The sequence below is a fragment of the Ovis canadensis genome, chromosome 13, assembly GCF_042477335.2.
Source record: "Ovis canadensis isolate MfBH-ARS-UI-01 breed Bighorn chromosome 13, ARS-UI_OviCan_v2, whole genome shotgun sequence".
NCBI classification, from domain to species: Eukaryota; Metazoa; Chordata; class Mammalia; order Artiodactyla; family Bovidae; genus Ovis; species Ovis canadensis.
In genome coordinates, this window is record NC_091257.1 from 46113502 (window position 1) to 46133952 (window position 20451).

At 38.9% G+C, this 20451-nt stretch overlaps 1 protein-coding gene across 1 annotated transcript in view; it reads right to left on the bottom strand.

The window, feature by feature from the left end:
* The window catches only part of CUBN (cubilin), a 273943-nt gene that overhangs the window by 81365 nt on the left and 172127 nt on the right, over positions 1-20451 (bottom strand). The window contains exons 37-44 of the mRNA XM_069547580.1: positions 15946-16151; positions 14871-15055; positions 12701-12893; positions 11405-11602; positions 5301-5447; positions 3457-3647; positions 3128-3311; positions 1030-1204 (exon numbers count right to left, since the gene is read on the bottom strand). Of these exons, the coding sequence (XP_069403681.1) occupies positions 1030-1204; positions 3128-3311; positions 3457-3647; positions 5301-5447; positions 11405-11602; positions 12701-12893; positions 14871-15055; positions 15946-16151 (1479 nt within the window). The remainder of the gene's footprint in view (positions 1-1029; positions 1205-3127; positions 3312-3456; positions 3648-5300; positions 5448-11404; positions 11603-12700; positions 12894-14870; positions 15056-15945; positions 16152-20451) is intronic.

A 20451-nucleotide genomic window follows, 5' to 3' on the forward strand; every position in this document is an offset into this window, starting at 1 on the left:
AGTTTCAGAACCCAAGTATTTTGTTTCACATGATGTTACAACACATTTCATGAGACAAAGATGAACTCTGTTGACAGCTCTGCAAACGGAGCTTATGGAGAATCTCAGCCAGAATTCTGTGTCCATAACAGAGGACAGGTATTTACCCAATCTTTCTTGTGAAAGTCAACCAGCCAATTAATGCTCAGTGAGGGGACAGTGGCATTATGTCAAGAGTCCAGAACTGGTAAACAAAAGCTCTCATACCTAAGCTTTGCACACATATATACAAGTGTATGCATGCTTTTGTTAAACTAAGAGAAAAATACAGACCTTTTTTCAATCTCTTTGTGTTCAACATAGCAAGACATAAACTCTCTGGTTTGTAATCTTTAATGATTCTTATTAAACAGAGATTGGGAAATTGGACTGTCCTTATTTCCAATCCTGTTTCTAACCCTGGTGACCCCTGGTGTCACAAATTTCCATTTGTTAAAGAGGCATTTTATCATTTATGACACTGAGTGTGAGGCTGGGCAAATAAATACTTGTCTACCAGAGACTATTTTTCCTGTGGGAGGAAGAAAAGATGACATAAATCTCAGACAGCCGTCCTCCGAGTCTCTTGGAGGATGTGCACAGGGTCAGGAGGGATGGTATCTGTTTACATCATCTGCTCAGCTGATGGGAGGGTGACTGGCAAGCAAGGTTTTCAGCTTGAGGTGTTAACATTTCTCTTCCCCATCCCTAGATTTCCTTAGCAGTAAATGCTGCTGAGAAAAGCAGATGGACCAGGACCTACTGTATAGCATAAGGAACTATTTTCAATATCACATAATAACCTATCATGAAAGAGAATGTAAATAATATATATATATAACTGAATCACTTTGCTATAAATCTGAAACTAACACAATATTGTAAATGAACTACATTTCCATAAAAACTTTTAGAAAAGACAAAAAAGCAGTAGGAAACTGTTCTTAAATGTGACAGCTGAAAATAAATACCAACTCTGGATAGCAGGAAAATTAAACAGAGGCCACCTACTTGGGTGTTACTTCGATACCGAACTGGCCTTCAAACTGCAGTCGTATGAGTTTCCCGGGAGGAGCAGCTATAAGCCAAATGCAGTCAGCGTGCTGGGGATAATGGTCAGGGTGGTTGGGGGAGGTTACGTATCCAGTAGAATCAGCATTATGGATGTAAATATTGCCCCCACAGGCTGTCAGGAAATACAGGGAAATCAGTCTACAGTCTGGAGAAAGAGGATGCAGGCAATGGCCACCTTCATTTTTAAAAGTCTCTTTATCTGTATTTCCAATCTCAATTTCCTTTCATCTAAAATTATCCTCCTTTTCTTTTTAAGCAAATACATTAGGAATTTGCCATCAAGAGAGCTACCACGTGTGTCATTTTTTAATTTGCTAAACCATATATTCTCAGCAGAACTTTCACTCCTTCTTAAAGCCAATCAATTATGCAGTGGTTTGGTGGTTTGCACAGTGTGAAACCCTTTGTAAACATTCAGTTAATAAATTAAAATATCAATTAATCCAGTGACAAAGAAAGCATCAAGCACAGGGACACAGAAATCTCATTGAACATATAGAAGGATGTTCTTCGAGGATGATGGTGTAGAATGAGGCTAATTCGATTCCAAAAGTTGTTCACTGAAGAACATGTGTTAAAAGCTGAGAAACAAGAGTGGCAAAGAAGTAGGTGTGGTGGAAAGACAGGGGGAAGTAGAGCTGACTATCGTTGGGGGAGATGCTTGAATCAGAAAATTGATATCAACAAGAGTGATCACATTGCAACCGGTTTTGAAATCTTAAAAGACTTAAAAGACTTTTAAGTCTAATATTAAGGCAGAAAGATGGGGAAGTGGTGATAACCATTCTTTCATGAATAGAGGACCCACAAAACAACGATAGAATTATAGTGTTTGCAAATAGACCCTTAATGTATATGAATTGCCACTAAATATTGACTTTGAAAATATAATTCAAGACTGAGTCTATCTGGGTAAAGATGGAAAAGCAGAGTTCAGGGTCTACTTACTAAACACGAGGCACTAGGACTCTGTAAAGTCTCAGGACCATGTGAAATCCTGACCATTCACAACTCAGCAGCAAAGCTGAGCGTGGAGACAGTGAGGGAAAAGAAACTCACTGCCTAGAAGGTGGTGCTGCTGATGTTACAAAGCTGTGTTGTTAAAGGCTCCCTCCAAGCACCAGAATTATGTGTGCTGGGAAGAGAGGAAAGGATGTTCCTGGTGGTCATGGAACTTGCTGGAGGGATGAGATGATTTTCTATGTCAGCTGGTGGATATTTATTTCCTCTCCTCTCCCCATTTCCTTAGAGGAGGAAATTATGCTGATGCTTTAAATTCTCATATTTTAGAGAATGTGCCATAAAACATATGGCTTCATTTAGACGAATATATATTTTGAAATATATCCAGGAATCTGAGACTGAGGTCATAGGATTAAACTGAAATTAGAATTATCTCATTTTAAGGGACCAAAGACTCACTCTCTACTGACACTGCTCCCTCCTTTTTTTTGAAGCTTGTTTACTTATTTATTAAATTAAATGTTAGCTAAAGTAAATGTCACAAAAATCAAATCATTATAGCAGAATTAAATATAATTACAATCAAGTATAATTAAGTCAGATCATTACTGTACTATATAATTAGATGGGTAATAACAGAATCAAAGGATTATACATTCATCTAAAAAGAAGCATACAAATGATTACAAAACAATGTAATTATCATTCTTACAAGGTTTCTGTAACCAAATATAACTTATAATTAGACATTTTATAATGGAAAAGTATAGGGAATTTCAGGGATCACTAAGATCAGATCAACTTATACTCATGTAGAATTTCATTCATTTTCTTACATAATCTAAGCCTCATCTTATTTAGAGAATGGGAACAACGAAAAGATGTAGTCATGATGAGGTAGCAATGTATCCAACACAAAGTAAGTGCTTGATAATAGGTAGTTATTCTTAATAACATCATTATTCTTAGTTCAGAAAAAAAACCTACATATTTTTTCCTCAAATCTATCTAAACAAGGAAGACCAAGCAACTGCAGGGAAGTATAGACAAAATTCTCAGTGAAAATACTTACCCAAACTCTTTGCCTCATATGTGATCTTAAATCCTTGCCCTTCATTACTATTATCAGAAATAAACTGAACAAACATTTGATTATCTGAAGTGAACAGAGTGGACGAAGGGTGACTGCCACAAAAACGACCATTTCCTCCATGGGGACCCAAGGGTGGAGAAGAAAGATCAGGTCCATTTTTGAGCTGGAAAGACAAATTATAATTGCACAATTACCTTCATACTGATGAAGACAAGGTATACGGGTTTTATCCAAAAGAAAAAAATATCATCATTTTGTTATGAAGTGTGTAGAAAAAGTAATTAGAAAAAGCAGCAAAAAAGACCTACCACCAAGTAATCCCCCTGGTTGCAAGAGGAGTCTCTGTTTGGAATCTGGAAGGGCTGTTCAAAGTGGACAGCAATGGTCAGGCCACTCTGGACCTGGACATGCCAAGAGCAGTTGAGATTGGGTGCATAGGTCTCAGGGTACCTGGGTGACGTGATAATCCCCCGGTCTGCATGCAAGTATCCACCACAACCTTGCCAAGAAGAAACAAAGATTGCATTTAGACAACACTCGCAACTGGATTTTGGTGCTTTTTCTGTTTGTCTTGAGAATTTTCAAAGTGCAGGCAATAGAAATGTGCTTTGAAACTCACCTGGGACCAAAATGTTGGAAACAATGAGCACAACAAGTACAGATGGAGCACATGCTCCTGGGTCCTCAATGTGCTTTTGTTAGTAAGATAGGGATGTAGAAGTCAGCAGTAGAGACAAATCCCTTAACTTTCACGAAGCTTCCTTTATAGACAAGTCAGACTTACAGCAAACACATATGTAATACGCGAGGTGGTGATAAGTTTACAAAGATGAATTGGGAGTGGGAAAATGGAAGGCCACGTAACTGTAGTTATATCTGAGCAGAGATCTGACAGAAATGGGAGCGTGACATCCTAAGTGAAGTCAGTCATTTGCCAGCTATCAGGGACCCACTGGAGCATCAGTGAGTGAGTGCAGAGGACTCACACCACCAGTTAAAATGCAGCAGTGGAAATTTACCTTAGGTCCATCTAATTCCAAAGCCCATTGTCTTAAACCATTCCACAGCCAGCCCGCCTTGACTGTAAGGGCAATCATTTATTTTCAATTGCTCCCTACTCTCTAATAACCATACATAATAGTGGGGGAAATGTTCATGTTTAATGTCTAGATTGATAATCTACTTTAAAATTATGTTTTTCAGTTACAAATATGGGGATCTTCAGATACTGCACATTCTGTAGGCTACTTCTTTAACTTTAGTCCAGTTTGGGTTGAAAATGATGGTTAGACTTCACATTTTGTCAAGTGTTCAAATTCTTGATCATACTCGACATGACAGCCTCCCATATCCTGTACATCTTCTTGAACTCACCAAATTCATATTTTAAGAGCAGCAAACTCTTCCTGACAACCTTTAAATGAATCATTTCAACCAAGGGATTTACAACGATTTCTCCTCTATTACTTTGACTGGTTATTTCTTAGGCTGAGGACAACTCTGGCTTATTGCTCCCCTGCTGTTATGCATATGCACTGTCTTCTGGCTCCAGCCACCACCTGGGCTGAAATATTGTTTGAGACATCTTCCTCTTAGACTTACTATGGAGAGAAGATGCCCCACCCAGAAAACTGAAGGCGGAGGTCCTTCTGTACAGTGTGACCAGTTTTTTTGTTGTTTGTTTTTTTGATCAGGACTTAGTACATGACAGAGAAGGCAATGGCACCCCACTCCAGTACTCTTGCCTGGAAAATCCCATGGATGGGCTGCAGTCCATGGGGTCACTGAGAGTTGGACATGACTCAGTGTCCAACTGAGTGAAACTCACTTTCACTTTTCACTTTCATGCTTTGGAGAAGGAAATGGCAACCCACTCCAGTGTTCTTGCCTGGAGAATCCTGGGGACAGCGGAGCCTGGTGGGCTGCTGTCTATGGGGTTGCAAAGAGTCGGATACGACCGAAGCGACTTAGCAGCAGCAGTAGTACATGACATCAGGATGACCCCTCCTCCCCAGAGGCTAGGCAGAGACTTGTGCACTCTGACTTACAATCTGTGTCTTGGCATTGAAAAACGAGCAGAGTATGTTAGAGACAGCAAGAGATAGGTGAGGTGAGATGAAATGAATTAGAACAAATTAAGAGAATATATTACTCTTGTGAAAGGACGCATTAAAGCCTGCCCCAGTTACACTGATGTCCGAGGTGAAGTGGATCACCATGAACTCTCCAGTTGACCGGATGGGTCCGGGGACCTCCCTGCCACAGAGGACGGCTAGCTCCTGGGCCATGCTGTTGTCTCCTACGACCAAGGAAAGGAAATGTCAGTGTGACAACATGCTGTCTTATGAGTCACCTCCACAACTTATTTACAAAACAGAAAAAGAGAAACAGATGTAGAAAACAAATTTATGGTTACCATACGGGAGGGGAGAGGAATAAACTGGGAGATTGGGATTAACGTATATACACTACTATATATAAAACAGATAACCAATAAACATCTACTATTAATACATAGCAAAGGGAATTCTACTCAATACTCTGTAATTACCTATATGGGGAAAGAATCTTAAAAAGAGTGAATATACATATAAGGATAACTGATTCACTTTACTGTATACCTGAAACGAATACAGCATTGTAAATCAACTGTACTCCAATGAAAAAACTTTTAAAAAGAGTCGGCTCCACCACCAGTGCAACCTAGGAGAAGCACCTCATACGTTATTCTCAAGACACCCCAATTCCTAGGAGACAATGAGATTATCAGATACAGGTACACTCCGGGGGTTACATCATTGTGGTTTGTAGTGGGGCTGCCTGCCTTTTTCTTTACACTTTTTAATAATGACTTCTTTGCCAATTCCACTGCCTTTTCAAACACTGGTTGACAGTTCTTCCTGGAACTAAAACTCAAAACAAGAGGAGGTGAGATTGGGAAATAATTGAAGACCAGTGCTGATGTGTGCATCAGACACTAAACTAAGCTATTCTGACTGCTGAAGGTCAAGTATCCAAAAATCAAAACGTCTGATTCTTCATCTCCAGATCCAATGCCACTGTTCTAAGGTCATTTGCCCAGAAGTGTGCCTTCACCTGCAGAGCGTTTTTCTTTTCCCTTTTCATTTCTTGGCTGCTCATTGTTTGTTCTGCCATTCAAAGAACACACTTCTGTCCACGTGCAGAAGATGAAAAAAAAGCTAGTGTCAGCAAGTGTGCACTCCAGAAACACCAGTGAGGACCAGGTCACCCCATGGCCCTTTTCCCTTTGGCTTCTCTCAATTTTAAATGTTGATCACAACAGCTGTTTCAGTTAAAGCCTGAATGGAGCAAAGGGGATTATAACAGACTTGGATGCTTTGACTGGGAAAATACATTGCTTTTTCTCCCCTAAGGCATAGAATTAATGATTTCAAACTTAAAAAATACATAAAAATAGAATGTAAGACATGAGGAAATTGACCCTTTCACTCAACTAGCAAAATGATTCTTTTTTGACATTGACTACAACCTGAAACTCACACATTACTAGCTAGTTCAGAAAACAAGTTCCCGAATGTAGTGGCACAGTATAAATACCTGGCATTCTTAGAGGAGTTCTGACTTCTGGTAACTATGCATTATTTTATCATTCAGAAGTTTATCTGTAATTCCTCTTGCATTTTTATCTTCATTATGCTAGTTTGCTATATATTTCAGCCCAAATCTGTTGACTTAATTTCTAATTATCTGCATCAGAAAATTTTGAAGCTTTATTTCACAAGTATATATTTTATCTTTCAATGAGACTGAGTTGGGTCTATTGATTTTCATTTTTTTTCTAAGGAAAGAATTTTAAAAAAAAAAGGAGGAAAGATGGTACTTCCTCTGGGCAATGTGCTTAGAGGAGACTGTTGATAGGAAAAAGGTAGAAAGTTATGGCTTACCATCTAAACACATTTATATGATTGACCTGAGTCTTCACCTACTGCCCAGCAGGAAAGCAAAGATGCTCTGCCATTCGATTTTTCCTCACTATAAATAGCAGGCGGGGGAGGGGGGGGGTCTATGGTTGAGGGGATACAGGAGACACAAAAATGCACTTTAGACACCTGTGGGCCAATAGCAAATATGTTTGTTTGGTCCAAAAAAATGCTATGAAGCATTTTTAATCAATTGCCAAAATTTAATAACTAGGAAATTCATAGAAAATTCTATGCTTCTTGCATCTTTTGGGAAATAAAACCCATAATGCCAAGCCTGCACTTCTAGTTCAGTTCAGTTCAGTCATTCAGTCGTGTCCGACTCTTTGTGACCCAGTGAACTGCAGCACACCAGGCCTCCCTATCCACCACCAACTGCTGAAGTCTACACAAACCCATGTCCATTGAGTCGGTGACGCCATCCAACCATCTTGTCCTCTGTTGTCCCCTTCTCCTCCTGCCCTCAATCTTTCCCAGCATCAGGGTCTTTTCAAAGAGTCAGTTCTTTGCATCAGTTGGCCAAAGTATTGGAGTTTCAGCTTCAGCATCAGTCCTTCCAATGAATATTCAGGACTCATTTCCTTTAGGATGGACTGGTTGGATCTCCTTGCAGTCCAAGGGACTCTCAAGAGTCTTCTCCAACACCACAGTTCAAAAGCATCAGTTAGTTCTTTGGCACTCAGCTTTCGTTATAGTCCAACTCTCACATCCATACATGACTACTGGAAAAACCATAGCTTTGACTAGATGGACATTTGGCGGTAAAGTAATGTCTTTGCTTTTTAATATGCTGTCTAGGTTGGTCATAACTTTTCTTCCAAGGAGCAATAGTCTTTTAATTTCATGGCTACAGTCACCATCTGTAGTGATTTTGGAGCCCCAAAAAATAAACTTTGTCACTGTTTCCACTGTTTCTCCATCTATTTTCCATGAAGTGATTGTACCAGATGCCATGATCTTAGTTTTCTGAATGTTGAGTGTTAAACCAACTTTTTCACTCTCCTCTTTCACTTTCATCAAGAGGCTCTTTAGTTCTTCTTAGATTTCTGCCATAAGGGTGGTATCACCACATATCTGAAGTTACTGATATTTCTCCAGGCAGTCTTGATTCCAGCTTGTGCTTCATCCAGCCCAGCATTTCTCATGATGTACTCTGCATATAAGGTAAATAAGCAGGGTGACAATTACAGCCTTGACATACTCCTTTCCAGATTTGGAACCAGTCTGTTGTTTCATGTCCAGTTCTAACTGTTGCTTCCTGACCTGCATACAGATTTCTCAGGAGGCAGGTCAGATGGTCTGGTATTCCTATCTCTTGAAGAATTTTCCACAGTTTGTTGTGATCCACACAGTCAAAGGCTTTGGCATAGTCAAGAAAGCAGAATTAGATGTTTTTCTGGAACACTCTTACTTTTTTGATGATCCAATGGATGTTGGCAATTTAATCTCTGGTTCTTCTGCCTTTTCTAAATCCAGCTTGAACTTCTGGAAGTTCACAGTTCATGTACTGTTGAAGCCTGGCTTGGAGAATTTTGAGCATTACTTTACTAGCATGTGAGATGAGTGCAATTGTGCGGTAGTTTGAACATTCTTTGGCATTGCCTTTCTTTGGGACTGGAAAGAAAACTGACCTTTTCCAGTCCTGTGGCCACTGCTGAGTTTTCCAAATTTGCTGGTACATTGAGTGTGGCACTTTCACAGCATCAATTTTTAGGACTGGAAATAGCTCAACTAGAATTCCATTACCTCCCCTAGCTTTGTTTGTAGTGATGCTTCCTAAGGCCCACTTGAGTTTGCATTCTAGGTTAGTGATCATAACACTGTGATTATCTGGGTCATGAAGATCTGTTTTTGTATAGTTCCTCTGTGTATTCTTACCACCTCTTCTTAATATCTTCAGCTCCTGTTAGGTCCATACCATTTCCGTCCTTTATTGTGCCCATCTTTGCATGAAATGTTCCCTTGGTATCTCTAATTTTCTTGAAGAGATCTCTAGTCTTTCCCATTCTATTGTTTTCCTCTATTTCTTTGCATTGATCACTGAGGAAGGCTTTCTTATTTCTCCTTGCTATTCTTTGGAACTCTGCATTCAAATGGGTATACCTTTCTTTTTCTCCTGTGCTTTTCACTTCTCTTCTTTTCACAGCTATCTGTAAGGCCTCCTCAGACAGCCATTTTGCTTTTTTCATTTCTTTTTCTTGGGGATGATCTTGATCCCTGTCTCCTGTACAATGTCATGAACCTCTATCCATAGTTGTTCAGGTACTCTATCCATCAGACCTAATCCCTTGAATCTATTTCTCACTTCCACTGTATAATAGTAAGGGATTTGATTTAAGTCATACCTGAATGGTCTAGTGGTTTTCCCTACTTTCTTCAATTTAAGTCTGAATTTGGCAATAAGGAGTTCATGATCTGAGCCACAGTCAGCTCCTGGCCTTGTTTTTGCTGACCGTATAGAGCTTCTCCATCTTTGGCTGCAAAGAATATAATCAATCTGATTTCGGTGTTGACCATCTGGTGATGTCCATGTGTAGAGTCTTCTCTTGTGTTGTTGGCAGAGGGTGTTTGCTATGACCAGTGCATTTTCTTGGCAGAACTCTATTAGCCTTTGCCCTGCTTCATTCTGTACTCCAAGGCCAAATTTGCCTGTTACTGCAGGTGTTTCTTGACTTTCTACTTTTGCATTCCAGTCCCCTATCATGAAAAGGACATCTTTTGGGGGTGTTAGTTCTAGAAGGTCTTGTAGGTCTTCATAGAATTCTTCAACTTTAGCTTCTTCAGCATCACTGGCCGGGGCATAGACTTGAATTACTGTGATAGTGAATGGTTTGCCTTGGCAACGAACAGAGATCATTCTGTCATTTTTGAGCTTGCATTCAAGTACTGCATTTTGCACTCTTTTGTTGACTATGATGGCTACTCCATTTCTTCTAAGGGATTCTTGCCACAGTAGTAGATATAATGGGGGCAAAATTCAAGAAGACGTCAAAGACCTCAGAAATCAAAATAAAAATATTTCAGTGCAATCTTTCAAAAATGGAAATGAAAGGTAAGGTGAATAAAATACTCCAGTTTTAAATGAAGACAGGATCTGCCTCTGTACTTGCTCAGTCCTGTCTTACTCTCCTCACCCTGATCTTGACGCTGACGACAGACAGATCTAGAACCCATCTGAGAGTTTCCAGTTTAGTTGATCTGGGGTGGGCCACTGAATGCGCATCACTAACAAGTTCCCAGGTGATGTTGATGCTGCTGGTCTGGGGACCAAACAGTAAGAAACACTGACAAGAGGACACGCCCTCCCTCTTCTCCTCTGTTCCATGCAGATCGCAAAGTTACAACTCTGTACATCTTTCACTAAAGCATTAGTCACACCTCTCATTCCCTGTCTAGCATTACTACAAAGAAAAGACAAAAACTATTAGCCCTTAATGCTACCCATTCTGGGGGCTTCCCTGGTAGCTCAGCTGGTAAAGAATCTGCCTACAATGCGGGAAACCTAGGTTCAGTCCCTGGGTTGAGAAGATCCTCTCTAGAAGGGAAAGGTTACCCACTCCAGTATCCTGTCCTGGAGAATTCCATGGACTGTATGGACCATGGGGTCACAAAGAGTTGGACACAACTGAGTGAATTTCACTTTTCAACCCATTCTAGCCAGAGATTCAGTAGACATGGAAAACTGAATACATTGAAATTATAAGTACTTTTCATACTTGGATCTTAAAGCCATAGATATAACCCATCAAGATTGATTTCCATAGCCTTTAAATGAGACAGCAGCACAACCTGGAAACTCAGCTTATAATTTCCTTCTTAAACCAGATGTAATGTTTCCTAATGCTCTCCCTAACATAGTGTGCAGTGTGTGAATTATCTTGCTATGGCAATTTAATAGTGTCCTTATGTTCTGTAGTTGTTATTGTTGTTGTTCAGTTGCTAAGTTGTGCCTGACTCTTTGCGACCCTATGGACTGTAGCCCACCAGGCTCCTCTGTCCATGGGATTCCTCAGGCAAGATTACTGGAGTGGGTTGCCATTTACTTCTCCAGGGCATCTTCCTGGACCAGAGATCGAACCTGCATCTCCTGCACTGGCAGGCTGATTCTTTACCACTGAACCACCAGGGAAGCCCGTGTTCTGCATTAATGTAGCCAATTCTAGTATCGCATGATTCCATACAAACTGGATGAAGGCAGTAAACAAGTATGATTATAACTGAATGTAACTAAGTGTGTGTCAGGGTTGAAAGTAGGTAGTTTTTTGCTTTATTTTACTTTGTGAATGTTCCTCACCGTCTCTTATCACAAGTTTATCATAGCTGCATGTGCTATGAGATTCAATGTCCAGGGAAAGGATGTTGAGTTCCACAGTAGAATCTGGAGCCTGGATGAGCCACATACAGTTGGCGCCATTACTGTAGCTTTCAGGCCAGCCTGGGGAGTAGAGGAAGACTGGAGTATCTCCTGTCTGCAGGAACCCACCACAAGCACCTGCAGAATGAAAAGCAACAGCTTTGAAACAGCGCTGGTAGAAAAGAAGGTAGCATTTTAACTTTAAAACCACAATCCTATACTGAAACAACCAAATTCAAACAATTTTCTCAAAGAAATTTACAAATATTTTACACTAATTCAGATGCTGTGATTTCCATAATTTTTAAAGAAAAACACATTGTATTCTATTCTTTTCACCATCATTTTGCCACTTCACCCAGTTATCGAGTGTCTATTTTTTGTTAAGCATAAAGTAAGCCCATACTGTTGTAGTCATTCAGTTGCTTAACAGTCTCCCAAGACACAGCTTACTGAGGGAATCTAACATATCTTTAAAGCAGGACAATAAAATAAAAGCTTACAATTTAGGCCACCTTTACCTTGAAACAAGACAGTTTACCACCTGCTAAGTATCAAGCAAAGCATTTCTGAAGGCACACTCATAATAACAGAGGAAAAATAAAGGATATTTAATACAGAGGAAAATATTTCTATCAGTTGATCTTTACCTATTGTGTGTGTGTGCCTAGGTATTTGCAGACAAAACTTTCAGAGATCTCTAAAGTGATCTCTAGAAAGTATAACTGTAATGTCTTGTGGATATCAAACTCTCAATTATCAGGACCTCCCTGGTGGTCCAGCAGCTAAGACTCTACTACCGGTGCAGGGGACCTGGGTTCAATACCTGGTCAGGGAACTAGATTCACATACCCAACTTAAAAAAAAAAAAAAAAGATCCCACATGCCACCACTAAAGATCCCAAGAGCCACAACCAACAAAGATGGACAGTCCTATGTGCTGCAAGTAAGACCTGGAGCAGCCAAATACATTAATTAATTAAAATAAATGTTTTTCTAAGCCCCTAATTATTAAGAAAATATAATGGGAAACCAGCACTTTTTGGAATAAACATGTAATCTTTATGTATTTATGAGATTAAAAGAACACCTGAACATACGGAGGAAGGGTTTTGAGACTGCAATTATTATTCTTATTCATTTGTGTATTGGCCTTTATTAGTAGGAATCTTGGAGATATTAGTCTACACATATCAGCCCCTATAAAGAATGCCATTTATTACCACACAGACAGACCTGTTGCAATGGTAGGTAAAGGTCCAACAGAGGCATTCATTGCAAACCACTCCAAAAGGAATCCTCTCCCTGAGATTGAAGAGTCAGAAGAAAATTGAAATGTCAGAGAACTTCCAGTGGAGCTGAAAGAGTCAGTTTGGGTACCACAGTAAGTTCCAACCAGTCGGGAGTGAATGCCAGCCCCATCGTAAATCTGCATGGAAAAGACAGAGAACAAAGCACTGGACTTAGGGAATTGCCTCCATTTTCTTCATAGATAGAAAGTCAAAAGGATAACCTATTATAATTTTATCATAAATAAGCAAACATTACATATAAGTTTAGAAAAGACAGTATAATGAAATACAAAATATGATTACAATTAAATTTGTTTCAAAATTATTTTTCATTCCTGCAGAATTACATTAATAAACATGCTCCATGTGATGTAGCTCACTATACGATTTACAGAAAAGTTTGTGGGTAGAAAAGTAACAAGCAAGATGGTTGCACGACAGTGCTTGCTGAATGTGCTTTGGGGCCTCAAAGGGAAGAATTGGGAAGCAAGGGGAAAAGTAACAAGAAAAAGGACGAGTTTAATGAGAGAAAGTGGACAGGTGTCCTGAAGGAGCTCACTTGTCCACAGGTAAGTAAAGAAACAGCGTTTCTTTCCAAAGAAGTAAAGAAGCAGAATTGGCAACAACAGAAGAATCACAGCTTGCATGGGTTCAGCATACTCAAAGCTCAAGAAACCTCTTAAATTTGGTTCAGAATGTTAGATTACCTAGTTAGAGATATATTTTGTGACAGTTTCCAAATACATAGTCTTGAGCACGTTTAGTTTTCTGCACCCATGAATGGATGCTATTCAATTACACTTTACGTCCTTCCCTCCATCTTGTAAATAATTTGAATAAATTTGTTATAAGTGTTACTATAAATTTCTTAATTGAAGCTGTTATATAAGTTCAGATTTCAAATTATCTGATAATTCTTTCCACCATATTGAGCATCTATCAAGTACTGGATCCTATGTGAAGCACTGCGGGCCTAAAATGAATAAGATGGCATCTTGGCCTTCAAGATTCTGATAGTAAAAAAGTCAAATCCATAGAAGCAGGAAATAGAGTGTGGCTGCCAGGAGATGGGCGAGTGGGAAATAGGGAGCTGGTCAAAGGGTACAAAGTTTCAGTAGTGCAAGATTAATAATTCTAAAGATGTAAAGTAGAGCAATGTGACTATAGCTAATAACAGTTCGTTGTAACACTTTACATTTGCTAATAGGGCAGATCTTATGTGTTCTCATCCTATCAAAAATAAAGAACATGGTAATCGATGTGTCAACTAGCTTGATTGTGATTATTATTTTATAGTGTGTACATATATGAAAAGACCCAATTGTACATCTTAAATATACACAGTATTTATTTGTCAAATACATCTCAATAAAGCTGGATGAAAAGTAATCTGATAGGGCTTCAGGAATTGGTACAGTAGCAAATGTCTGAATGGCAATGATCACCACAACTTTTATACTTAAATATAAGTACTTATACTTATTTTTAAATGATTCAAATTTTTAGCACTCTAACATAAGAATGAACAGGGTCAGTTCAGTAATGGGATATAAAATAGGATAAATACTTAATCAAGATAAATATACATGCTTAGACAAGCCCACGGAGAAGGCAATGGCGACCCATTCCAGTATTCTTGCCTGGAAAATCCCATGGACGAAGAAGCCTGGTAGGCTGCAGTCCATGGGGTCGCTAAGAGTCGGGTACGACTGAGCGACTTCACTTTCACTTTTCACTTTCATGCACTGGAGAAGGAAATGGCAATCCACTCCAGTGTTCTTGCCTGGAGAATCCCAGGGAGAGGGGAGCCTGGTGGGCTGCCATCTATGGGGTCCCACAGAGTCGGACACGACTGAAGCAACTTAGCAGCAGCAGCAGCAGACAGGCCCAACAAAAAAATTACAATAATGCTGAAAAAGGTTAGCTACAGAATCAAAACTAACAAATATAATACCAGAATTACCATTGTTTGGGTAACCTAGCGGGGTTATTCATGGTGTAGGGTAGACCATCCGCTATGATTTGCAAATGCTTAATAGACAATAACTTGTATCTATCATTGCCAATAGCAATTCACCAAAATGTATAAACATCAATTGCTCTTAAAAACTCACCTTCAATTTGTCATAATAGCAGTTAAGTGTGCCCTCCATGTCCATCTCCAAGATTCTGGCATGAATAACCTGAGATGCTTCCACATTCACTGTCCATTGGTAATTGGAGTTGTGGGGGTAATTTCCAGGCCACAAGGGAGAGGCAATTTTCCCATGCGTTCCCACAATGTTATCATTGCCAAATACTAGGAAGGAAAACAGGGTAGTAAATCAGACCTACTTAGAACAGCTTTTTAATCAAATGAAAGAGACAAAAGGCAAGGGGTGTTGAAAAGGATGAACTTTTAATTGACTGCAATTTCTTTTCTCAAAACTGAAAGAAATACTGCTTCCCTTGTGGTTTCTCTGCTATCTATTAATTCCTTGGAGAAGAGTTGATATTGTGAATGGAATTCCATCTCCTTGGAAGGCTCCTCAGTGTGAAAACAAGCAATAGCTTCTCATGTAAAATGGGTTCCCAGACCCCAGGGGACCTGGAGACAAGGGAAGGGGCATTACCAGCCCTGTTCTATAATTTTGGTTTATTTTATTTTGTCTTACAAAAGAATGAAACATATGTTTTAAAATTATAAAAGAGAAACTGACATTTTGAATCACATGTAGAATAACTCATTATGAAAAAGCTGAGTTAGAAAGTAAAAATATTTCATACTTTATCTTATTAGAAAAATATCCTGTTATTACATCTGACCACTTAGGAGTACCTAAGTAATACTAAATGTTTTTAATTAGAAGACAATAGAGTTTATGGCATCAAATGAAACACATTTGACATAAGAATACCAAACTGAAACCAAAATATAATTTTAAAAAAACTCTCTTAACACACTATCATAAAAAAGTTTAACTTAAAATTAGGCAGACACTAGAGCTTAAAAGAATGTTAGAGCTACTGAGAACGTTCTCCCTGGCTCTTTATGAGCCATTCATATATAATTTAGTTTTTCTAATACAGTATAAAGTAATTCCACAGAGACAATAAATAAATTGTTCTTAATGCATTACTGAAGCCACTGCTATCCTTCCTAGTTTGTAGGACACCTTCTGGAAGCCATCACTAAAACAACCAACTCACTGCTGGCAAATGCAGCCTGAAAGCCCACGCCACTGCCCGAGCCGTCGGAGACAAATCTGATCCACAGGATGTGCCCGAGAGCAGATGAATAATTGAGGGGGAGGGCGTTGCCACAGTACCGTCCCACCAGGCGCCCAGTGGCGCTCCCTTCCCGGATCTCCACAAAGTCTCTGCTGCAGTCCTGAGACTCCTCCAACTGGAAGGCGCTGATTGGAAAAAAAAAAAATTAGGGGTTAAATTGATCGAATAAATTTGGGGTTCTCCTCAGTTACTTGCTGAGCTGACCTGTTCACTTGTCAAATTTTTTTCTTTAACTTCAATCAAGTGTCTTTTAGCTAACTCAAAACATTTATTTTATTCACTTAATGCAGATGAAAAATCTTACATAGAATATTAGCTAAATGAATCCATCAATTTGTAAGATATGTAAATTTTAATCATGTTAAACTCACAATGGTTTAAGATGAAAAGATCTTGGAACAATTTGTCATACACACACACACACACACACACACAGATTAAAAGAGAAAATTAGATCAAAAAAATACACAAAGGAAGAATCAATGTTTTCTGCACAAATGCAGAAAAGTGTTCGATAAAACTGAAGATCCATTCATCATAAAAACTCTAGAAAATTAGAAATAGAGGGAAATTTTCTCACTGGATGAGAGCTACCCACCAAATATCTACAGCAAATATACTTAGAGGTAAAAGTTTTAAAACATTTCTTTTAAATAAGAAATAACACAGGAAAGCCTGTTCTCATCACTTTGTTGCACGATATACTGAAGGGTTCTTCAGGGCAGTAATTCAGGGAAAGGGAAAATGGCTGTAAGAACTAGAAGGCAAGTGCTGCCAACCAATATTTAAGAGCACTCGCTTATTCGTACATATCCACCAAGTGCCTTTTCTAGGCACTGAAGATAGAGAAGCACACAAGATGCAGAACTTTTGACATTCTAGAAAATAGAATGGCTGCTAGATAAGATAATAGGCAAAAATTAATACGGTTTCCTTAAACCAGCAAACAAAAATTTAGGGACTGTACCTAAGTCAACATTCATACAACAAATACTTGTCTCTGTATTATATTGGGACACTGGGACAAGATAATGAAGAAAATAATGTTCCTTCCTTTGGAAAACTTATATTCTAGAAGTAGATAATAAACAAAGAAATAGACATACTGTGAGGCAGTGATAAATTCTAGGAGGAAAAAGTGTAGTCATTAAGGAAGGTTATTTTAGGTAAGGTGGTCAGGGTACATCCATAATTTTTAAACAGATGCCATTTTTAATAGTAATAAAAAATAAGATGCCTAGGAATAAATGTAACAAAATATCTATAGGACTTTAATGGAAAAAATATAAACTTTTAGTGAAGGATCTAAAAGGAGACTGGATAAATGGAGAGATATTCCAAATTTAATATGAAAAGTTCTTTATATAAAGATTCTTCCAAAATCAATCTATAAATTTAGAACAATTTCAGAAAAATCAGTAGGCATTACTGCACTTTTGTAAAGAATAAAACAGAAAGCAATATCATGTAGTGTGTATGGAGACAGGTGTATGGCATCACCGACTCAATGGACATGAGTTTGAGTAAACTCTGGGAGTTGGTGATGGACAGGGAGGCTTGGTATGCTGCAGTCCATGGGGTCGCAAAGAGTTGGACACAACTGAGTGACTGAACTGAACTGATATATATACATAAAATATACATATAATAAAAGTATATAAACTTGCATAGAGGTGATAAACATAAAATTGAAAACACCAGTTATCTCTGTGATGAGAAGGTATGGGAATATGGATGGGAAACTTTTGCTGCCCCGTAATATTTTATTCATTTAAAATTATTTTTAAAATAAAAGGGTAATTTAACGGTTTTTTAAGAAGTAAATGAAGTGAGTGCACACTATTCTTTTTTCAGGAGTAATTAATTTTTGCTGAAAAGGACAAGATAAAGAGAAGAAGAAAGAATGGCTTAGCAAGATTAAAGAAACTGTCGAACTTCCCTGGTGGTCCAGTGGCTAAGACTCTGCACTCTTGATGGTTGAGACTCAGGTTTGATCCCTGGTCAGGGAATTAGATCCCACATGCTTCAACTAAGGGTTCGCATGCCAAAACTAAAAAAGATGCATGCCACACTGAGACCCAGTGCAGTATGGCAAAACCAATATAGTACTGTAAAGTAAAATAAAGTAAAAATTTAAATTAAAAAAAAAAAAAGCAGAGACATTAAAAAAAAAAAAGGAAGAAAAGAAATTGTTGGGAAGGGGGGAAAGGTCTCCAGAAGAGAAAACTTACTTCCCTGCTGTGTATCTTTCAAGTACTGCTCAACATGAGCAGGATTTCCCATGATGCTGGTAAGCCAGCGCCCTTCAGGGCCTCTGTCTCAACTAACAGCTTAGGATGCTTCAGGAACAGCTGACTAGCCTGGAGTTACTGGGACCTCACGCCCCACTAAGGGATCAAATGCATCAGGCACACCTCTGAGGCTTCACTTTTAACCAGAGGACAGGAGCAAACTGGTCAGCTCTGCTCCATTAACAGCTGGCCAAACCAAATATTAGCATTGGTAGGTCTCCAGCAGGACAGTGAGTCTGTGCCTCTCAATAATCCCATCAAGGTGGGTTATTACCGTGTAGAACACTTGGGTCTATATTTCAGGCTGTTTTCACAGACTTCCCTGGTGGCTCAGTGGTAAAGAATTTGCCAGTCAACGCAGGAGACTCATGGGAGGATCTCCTGGAAAAGGAAATGGCAACCTACTCCACTATTCTTGCTTGGGAGATCCCATGGACAGAGAAACCTGGCGGGCTACAGTCCACGGGGTTGCAAAAGAGTCGACACAAAGTCAACACAACTTAGTAACTAAACAAGTAAGGTAACTGAGTAACAGAAAAAACAGGAAAGATCCACATCAGGCTAAATGAACCACACATTTGTCTTGTCTCCACTGTCTTCCTTGACAGTTTAATGCTTCATGAGACAGTTTATATCTACAATCTATCTCAATCACCAACTGAGAGTTAGTGATGGACAGGGAAGCCTGGCGTGTTGCACTCCATGGGGTCGCAAAGAGTCAAATTCGACACGACTGAGAGATTGAACTGAACAATCAGTTTTGGCAAATAATTGTTCTGAATCTATCCTTAGGATGGTTGTCAAGTTTGGCTCTTAAATTCAGGCTCAGTTTTATTGCCCATAATATTATCAACAATGTAAAATATGCTAAAATTGCATTCTGATTCTCATAAAAAAGAAAAGGTGATTATTTTTCTCTACAGGTGATTTACCAAAAACAGGAAGTGTTTAGTCACTCAGTTATGTTTTTGAAACCCCTTAGACTGTCGCCCATTAGGTCCTCTGTCCGTGGAATTCTCCAGGCAAGAATACTGGAGTGGGTAGCCATGCTCTTCTCCAAGGGAATCTTCCCAACCCAGGGACTGAACCCCGGTCTCCTGCATTGAAGGAAGATTCTTTATGGTCTGAGCCACCAGAGAAACCCAATTAACACAAAATTGCCCCTAAATCTTTTCTAGTGAAAATGTTGCATGTGGTCCAGCAGCATTAGCATCACCTCAGAGCTTGTTTGAAATGAAGCATCTGGTCCCAACCAGCTGAATCAGAATGTGAATTTTAATAAGATCCCAGATGATCAACATGCACATTAAAGTCTGACCCAAGGGTCCAGAAGATCACTAAGTGCTCGGTTTTTCTGTTTTTGTACCAGACTCGTGTAATCCAACGCTAAATGTCACAAAAGGCTTTTCGTTAGAAACAATGGTAGGATATCTGTTAGAATCAAATCTAACTTTTAAAAAAGTTTTATTGTTCTTGGAAGTTTCTGTTTTAGGCCAGTTCATTTTATAAGCAAGCCTATGTTCTTTCCAAAATTTTGGCTCAGGTCTGCTAGTAAAAATATGGTGTGGAACAAAAATAGTATGATCTCTGTTTCTCATTATCTCATTTCGATTTTTGAACCAAGATCAATCACATTGTAAAAGGACTCTGCCAGCATGAAATACACTTTCTGCTAATTCCTTTAAATATCTGTTTTATAAAAAAAATTCTTTGGGGGTTTTATTTTCCCCCTCCTTTTGTGTTACAGATTCAACCATAATTCCTCCAGGTCTTTTCCCTTCTCAGTTTCACCACAGTATCTACAATCCAAACCCCATGTTTTAGAACTTGACGTATTCCATATGCTTGTCCCCCACCCTAGGGGAATGCCTCCAAGTGCCCATCTGGATATAGTTTAGACCAGGGCAGAAATAACTCGGAGGCCTTGCCATAAAGCCCTTCTCATTATCATCTGCATAAAGAGGAACATCTTGTATTCCACAAATTATACTTTAAAAATAAAACTCAAGCAAGGAAGACAAAATAATCAAAATTAACTTCTCATGGATGAGAAGAAAAAAAGATGAAGCATTAGATTTGTTTATACAATAATCAGGATTTACTGTCTATTAAAGAATAAAATGGATGAAACTTG